Consider the following 7,500-nt stretch of genomic DNA (forward strand, 5'->3'; position numbering starts at 1 on the left):
AGAAAATAGTTGTTTTTTTGTTTTATTTTGGAAAACAAATGATCCACGGACTCTAGACAAACCTGAGGGGAGGAGCTCGGGTGGAGTCAGTGTGGAGGCGACAGGTGTAACATGATGTTCTACTGAGAAGGTCACAGAAGGTCTTTTAGAAACATGTGGCTCAGCTGGAAAAATTTGCTTCATGTTAGAAAACTCAAAAAGGTTGAATGAGCAACAATAAAGGACGGAGGAAAGAGACGGATGATCCTCATGATGGTGATATTTACCTCAATCTGAAATTCTACCTGAGTCCACAAACACTGATCTGAACCACAATCTGTGTGAGTCTCAACCAAAATGTTTTCTATTTTCTCTGTCATTTTTACAGAAGAACTGATACATTCAAGATGTATAAAACAAAAACTTATCCTCACCAGACTCATTAAATAAACAAGTCAAGACTCACATCACTTTCACTGAGGTGTTTGGAGTTAGAAATTTTTTCAAGTATTTAAAAAGATTCACTCGTCTCAGTTGACAACAGAGGGAGTCTTTGTGACTTGCTGGTAAACTGTGCTCACATCTGGAGACGCAGTGAGTTTATTTGTTTTTTGAGCTCTAAAACATGAAAGGTTAATGTGCCCGGACAGATGGTTAATGTGACCAAAGGTTTTTCTAAACTAAAACTTGAGTAATACATAAAACACAAAGACTGAAGAGCAGCAGAAATAGACGGAATGATAATAATGATCGTGATTACCTCTGGAGACTTCAAGATGAAATTGTACTGTTTCCTCCATCACGGTTCCGTTCCAAAATTCACATCTGTATGATCCAGAGTCGGAGCTCATCAGATTATTTATTCCAACATGCAGGACATAAGGATTTGAATATCGCTCAAACCCAATGCTGTATCTCCCATTCTGCTCTCTGGTGCCAGAAGTCTGAACCAAAATGTTTTCTCTTTTCTCACAGTCATTTTTACAGAAGTACATTTGGTGTTGCAGATGTATGAAACAAAAACTTTTCCCTAAAGTCTTTTCCTTCCTCTGCGTGAAAAAAAATGTCTCTGCACTGGTGAATCCTCTTCCACCACACAGCACTGTTCAACACACGAGTCACAATTAAAGCAGCATTATGTCATTTTTCTGGTAGAGAGTTCAGCACTTTCTCATGTCCATGCAGAACTGTTTGTTTGTCTAAAATTATAATTATAATAGATTTGTGAAGGAGAGACCTCGCTCAAAATGTGTTCAAATGGTCAGACATGTTTCTCGGTGTATTTTCTGCAATACAAGATCGATCACTTCAGTGTGCAGTTTGCATAATTGGTGTGCCTCAAGGCTCGATACTGGGCCCATTACTGTTAGCATAGTGGTGTGTGTATAGTGAGTGTACAGTTAGTGTGTTGTGTACAGTGGGTGTTGTTGTGTGTATGTGAGTGTGTTGTGTGTGTGTAGTGTGTGTGTGTGTTGTGTGAGTGTGTGTGTGTGTAGTAGTGTGTTTGTGTGTGTGTGTGTGAGTGAGTGTGTTGTGTGTAGTGAGTTGTCTGGTGTTGTGTATTTTTGTGTGATTGTTGCTGTACTTTTCTCTGTCCTGTAGATGAAAATCTTGGCTATAATCTTTACTTCTTTACATTTTAAATGTTCATTAATACAAACTGTCCCTTTACAGATAAATAAATACGAATACGTTTCTGAGGTCATGTTTTTGTGCTGTAGTTGAAGGACAAACATGTAAGAAATATGAGAATGTATTTGTTATTCTTAAAACGATGTTAAAGAAAGTTCATGGAGCCGAACAGAGCATTTGTTGTTGTTCTAGTGAAGTTGTCACAGTTCACTACTACAGCTGTTCACTGATCATGTATTGATCATTTTATTTGACATAAAACATACACTTGTTTTCAACCATCGATACTGAGACTCAGTCTCTCTGTTGTTGCAGGAGGCAGAGAACCAGAGCTGTGTGTGTGTGTGGTGTATATATGTGTGTGTGTGTATAAACCATCAAAACTATTTTGTGTCCCTCACCACTTTTTCTACACAGCAAACACAAACTCATGTTCTCAGTACCACAGTGTGGAACATTAAGGCAAAGCAGGGAGATCTCCATGGAGACGAGCAGGTGACAGACCCTCACCAGAAAACGAACAATAAACCTAAAGTTCATGAACTTTCACTGACACATTTAACACCAGTGAGAGTCATAATAAACAGCTGTGTATTTATAAAAAGAGAAAACTCACCAAGCAGCAGAAGTAAACGTGGAGCTGGTCTCATCCTGACTGAAACTGAACACATTTGTTCTGTTTGAAACCAGGAAGTATCAACAACACCTTTTAAACATAAAGTTTCACATCTGATGTTCACCCTCGCTCAAGATTTACTTCTCCTTGCACTTTATTTGTGTGCTTCCTCTTCATCAAACAGTCTGATATGGTGGAGAGTGTGTGAACATGTGGTCCAGACCAGAGGTCCCTGTTCTGTGGATGCTGCGTGTGAGGACATCACAGGGATCAGTGTTGGAGATGGTTGACACATTTGTGCCATTTCTTCCCTCACTGCATCACAAGAGAAAATATCCCAAGATGTGGATGAAAATCTATGTTCAAACAGAGAGCAGTGAAAGTGTTACTGTAGAAATGTAGAAATAAGATGGATAAAATCTTTCTTTTGTGTGTGTTCATGTTTGGTACATGGACAGAATACTGTCTACATTTTGTGGAAGTGACTTTATGTGTGTGAATAAAATGGTTAGAGTTTCGTTGGCAGTGTGTGTGTGTGTGTGTGTGTGTGTGTGTGTGTGGGGTGGGGGGGGGGGGTGGTGGGGGTGGGGGGGGGGGTGCGCGTGAGTGTGTGTGCATGTGTGTGTGTGTGTGTGCATGAGTGTGCGTGCATGTGTGTGTGCATGTGCGTGTGTGCATGTGTGTGTGTGTGTGTGTGTGAATGTGTGTGTGCGTGTGTATGTGTGTGCATGTGTGTGTGAGGGTGTGTGTGTGTGCATGTGTGTGTGAGGGTGTGTGTGTGTGCGTGTGTGTGTGCATGTGTGTGCGTGTGTGTGCATGTGTGTGTGTATGAGTGTGTGTGTGCATGTGTGTGCGTGCGTGTGCATGTGTGTGCGTGTGTGTGCGCATGTGTGTGTGCATGTGTGTGTGTGTGTGCATGAGTGTGCGTGCATGTGTGTGTGTGCATGTGCGTGTGTGCATGTGTGTGTGTGTGTGTGTGAATGTGTGTGTGCGTGTGTATGTGTGTGCATGTGTGTGTGAGGGTGTGTGGTGTGCATGTGTGTTGCGTGTGTGTGCATGTGTGTGTGCTGTGTGTGCGTGTGTGTGTGTGTGTGTGTATGAGTGTGTGTGCGCATGTGTGTGTACATGTGAGTGTGTGTGTGTGCATGTGTGTGTGAGTGCGTGTGTGTGCATGTGTGTGTGTATGAGTGTGTGTGTGTGCGTGTGCATGTGTGTATGAGTGTGTGTGCGCGCGTGTGTGCATGTGCGCATGCATAGAAATAAGATGGATAAAATCTTTCTTTTGTGTGTGTTCATGTTTGGTACATGGACAGAATACTGTCTACATTTTGTGGAAGTGACTTTATGTGTGTGAATAAAATGGTTAGAGTTTCGTTGGCAGTGTGTGTGTGCGTGCACATGTGTGTGTGTGTGCATGTGAGTGTGTGTGTGTGAGTGTGTGTGTGTCTCAAACTTTGGAGACTTTTACTGTGAAATCCTTTTCTTTTTCAGTTTTATTCATAATTGTTTTGTGTTAGTTCGACTCTGCCATAGTGACAAAACATAGAGTAATTTTGACCTGTAGCTCTGACTCGAGGTCAAAGGGACAATGCATTTTTATTTATGCATTTATTTTGGGCAAGTAAAGATTTTCATATACAATGGAACATATAAGATAAGAGAAATCATAATAGAAGTGAAAATAACAACAAAAAAGTACTATTGTTATTATTATTTTGTTATTTTTATTCTGGTTTAGTCCTGGTTTAGACCTGGTTCAGTCCTGGTTTAGTCCTGGTTTAAACCTGGTTTAGTCCTGGTTTAGTCCTCGTTCAGAAAATAGAAGAAAATAGTTGTTTTTTCGTTTTCTTATTTTTGGTTTTATTTTGAAAAATGAATGAACGAATGACACACGGATTATAAAACATAACACATCATCTTCAAGGTCACATAAAAGTGTGATTATATGATTCTGATGTTTTTTTGAGCTGAAGTGTGAAATTGTTGATGAGAAAAAATGAGACACTTGTGACTATTCTTTCTCTCACTGCTGTTGTGTGTCTCGTCCACCAGGGGGCAGTGTGTGCTGAGTCCACAGTCAGACGGTGTGTAGACTTGGTTTGGGTCCATGGTGTCCACACAGAGGCTCTGGTAAGTGCAGTCTGCAGATTCCTTCACTGCTTTCATGTTCTCGTACGGTTCAGTCTGAAATTTAAGAAATAAAAGTCAGTATTTACACTCAAAAGTAGAAATGTGTGTAGAGCTCACCTCTGTTCTGGAGCGTCTCGGTTCCTGATCTGTTGAACACAAAATGGAGACACGTCTTTAGAGATTCCACCACAGTGACACAGAGGACATGGACCAACATCTCACAGAAAGACCAAACATAAAATCTCTCACTTTTTGGCAAAATTCGCCGTTTTGAAGCCAAAACAGATGAACCTACATGAATCGTGTAGGTTCAATGAGAATATTCATAGAGACTTTCTAAAAGACCTCCACACACTACAGGATTTTTCAGTCTTAAACGATTTTTAAACGTGCGACAAAAAGCTCAAACCACAGACACGAGGAGAATCTGATGAGATTTTAAATCTGCGATCGCAAAGACTGCAGCAGGATCTGTCTGCAGACCAAAATCACCCAAAAAGTCACAAAGTCCGGTCCCTGGGAGAAGCAAATCGCAGCCAAAATCAGGCAAATTCTCCTGTCGTCATGTGTCGGCCTTAGTGCGAGGAGACAGAGCACTTAAAAAATCGTCCATTGAAAAGACACTTTGAAACAGCAACATGTCGAGTGTCAGCAAATATCCCGCCTGTTCCACTGTCCGTCATATGTTACTGTCAAACTGGCAAAGGGAAACTTTAATTCTAAATTAAACGTATTTTTTCTGGCATATTCTGTCTGTAATTGCAAATTGCATTTGTAGTTGATGGTTTGTTTCGGTAATGGTGGAAAACACTTATTCATTTGGTTTCTTTGCCAAAAAAAAACAAAAAAAAAATCTTGGCTGTCAATCATGATGGAAGAATAGACGAGTTAAGTTACAGCAGGTCTCTGTCTCTTGTGGAGGTTTTACATTAAGACATTTTGGTGCCACATTGTGCCTCATATACTGTGAATGAAAGACACAGGGCTAACCACTCTGCCACAAAGCCCCTTCACCGGACTCACCGTTTTGTGTTTTCTTCTTCCTGCAGATCAGTAACAGCGGCACTGAGGTCATCACCACGGCGACAGGGATCAACAGGAGCCACAGCAGACGACCGGGACTCGAGGAAACGTCTACATGGAACAATAAATGACAGAAGAAAGAGACGGATGATACTCGTGATGGTGATATTTACCTCAATCTGAAATTCTCCTGAGTCCACAAACACTGATCTGAACCACAATCTGTGTGAGTCTCAACCAAAATGTTTTCTATTTTTTCTCTGTCATTTTTACAGAAGAACTGATACGTTTCAGATGCATAAAACAAAAACTTATCCCCACCAGACTCATTAAATAAACAAGTCAGGACTCACATCACTTTCACTGAGGTGTTTGGAGTTAGAAACTGTTTTTAATATTTAAAAAGATTCACTCGTCTCAGTGTGACAACAGAGAGTGAGTCTTTGTGACTTCTGACAAACGCAGTGAGTTTATTTGTTTTCTCAGCTTTAAAACAGAAAAGGTTAATGCGCCCAAAGGTTTTTTCTAAATAAACTTGATAATACATAAAAACAAAAAGAAGAGCAGCAGAAACAGACGGAATGATAATAATGATGGTGATTACCTCTGGAGACTTCAAGATGAAATTTGTCTGAGTCCATCATCACTGCTCCAGACCATATTTCACATCTGTATGATCCAGAGTCAGAGATGCTCAGATTATTTATTCCAACATGCAGGATATAAGGATTTGAATATTGTCAAATCGGCTGTATCTCCCTTCTGCTCTGGTGGAGTATGAACAAAAGTTTTCTTTTTCACACAGTCATTTTTACAGAAGTACTTTTGTATTCCAGATTTATAAAACACAAACTTTTCCCTAAAGTCTTTCCTTCCACTGCTTTGTAAACAAAAGTCTCTGCGCTGGTGAATCCTCTTCCACCACACAGCACTGTTCAACACAAGAGCAAATGCACTTTCAGTAAATACACACATTTAATATGTTTAATAAACAGATGCAACAAACAGGAGACTTATCAAGAAACACTAATAAAGTGCCTCCGTCTCATGGTCCCGACTTCTGTTCAAAATCAGGTGGGTAGCACCTCTGAACACCCGAGCGGTGCTGATATAGTCACACTTTTAATCCCCACCCACTCTCAAAATACACTTCTCTTCACTGTGTTTTCTGTGAAAGTTTAGAGCAGGCATGTCCAAACTATGGCCCGGGGGCCAAATGCGGCCCTCAGACACATTTTTCTTGGCCTCAAGCTCCAGAGAAATTGGCCCAAATTCCTTAGTATCATTTCAAAAAATTTTTTTACTGCAGTTTTTTTTGAAAATCTATTGATAAAGCTAATTAATATTTAGTTTGGCTTAAGGATCTTAGCAGGAATAAAAACTGATGGCTCATTCAAACGTGTTAAACATGCAATATTTCATTTATTTCCCTGTATTGAGCCCCAGTCTACGGCCCTCGATCGGCCTCTGCTTCATCTGTGTTTAGATATGTGGCCCTTGATGAAAACAGTTTGGACACCCCTGTTTTAGAGCATCAGAGGAGGAGGCATTTTGGTTCGTAGTTGTGTCATTATACGCGCAAACCAACACACTCACGCACGTATATTTTTATCTCTACATCTAAAGATCGACGCACTACAAGAGAAATTGCTCGATTTACGCTGCGGTTTGTCTCTCCCCAGGGTTAAGAAGGTGCGACCCGACTTTTTTCCGGTAGAGAGTTCAGCATTTTCTCATGTCCATGCAGAACTGTTTGTTTGCCTGAAATTATAATTATAATAGATTTGTGAAGGAGGAGACCTCGCTCACAATGTGGTCAAATGGTCAGACATGTTTCTCAGTGTATTTTGTGCAAAACAATATCGATCATTTCAGTGTGCAGTTTGCATAATTGGTGTGCCTCAAGGCTCGATACTGGGCCCATTACTGTTTGGAACTACACTTTTGGAACTAAACTGAAACTGGTTTGTGAAAAGAAATTCAAACTGGACAGATTTGAATACAGAGCAGCTCATAAACAAACACAAACACTGCAGCGTTTTCTAAAGTGTAAAACAGTGATGTTCAATGGTCAAATATGTCGCCATCTTTAACTAAATGATATTTTTGATATTGAGGGA

The 7,500-nt window shown here is 40.4% G+C and overlaps 2 protein-coding genes across 7 annotated transcripts in view; both read right to left on the reverse strand.

Annotated features, from left to right (window-relative positions):
• Positions 1–7,500, reverse strand: part of LOC129409747 (uncharacterized) — a 33,646-nt gene that overhangs the window by 22,432 nt on the left and 3,714 nt on the right. For 2 of the 6 annotated variants that reach the window (XM_055156305.1, XM_055156304.1), the window contains exons 1-3: positions 2,228–2,364; positions 740–1,081; positions 63–164 (exon numbers count right to left, since the gene is read on the reverse strand). In XM_055156305.1, coding sequence (XP_055012280.1) covers positions 63–164; positions 740–1,081; positions 2,228–2,282 — 499 coding nt within the window. In that variant the 5' untranslated portion in view covers positions 2,283–2,364. Of the gene's footprint in view, positions 1–62; positions 165–739; positions 1,082–2,227; positions 2,365–7,500 lie in introns of those variants that run through there. The other 4 variants (XM_055156307.1, XM_055156308.1, XM_055156306.1 and 1 more) reach the window with 4 other exon arrangements.
• The window catches only part of LOC129409748 (uncharacterized), a 16,232-nt gene continuing 14,945 nt past the window's right edge, over positions 6,214–7,500 (reverse strand). The window contains exon 8 of the transcript XR_008632544.1: positions 6,214–6,311. The gene's annotated coding sequence lies outside the window, so the exon portion shown is untranslated. The remainder of the gene's footprint in view (positions 6,312–7,500) is intronic.

The sequence above is a fragment of the Boleophthalmus pectinirostris genome, unplaced genomic scaffold (genome assembly GCF_026225935.1).
Source record: "Boleophthalmus pectinirostris isolate CB_2022bp ecotype Guang Dong unplaced genomic scaffold, ASM2622593v1 HiC_scaffold_20, whole genome shotgun sequence".
NCBI classification, from domain to species: Eukaryota; Metazoa; Chordata; class Actinopteri; order Gobiiformes; family Gobiidae; genus Boleophthalmus; species Boleophthalmus pectinirostris.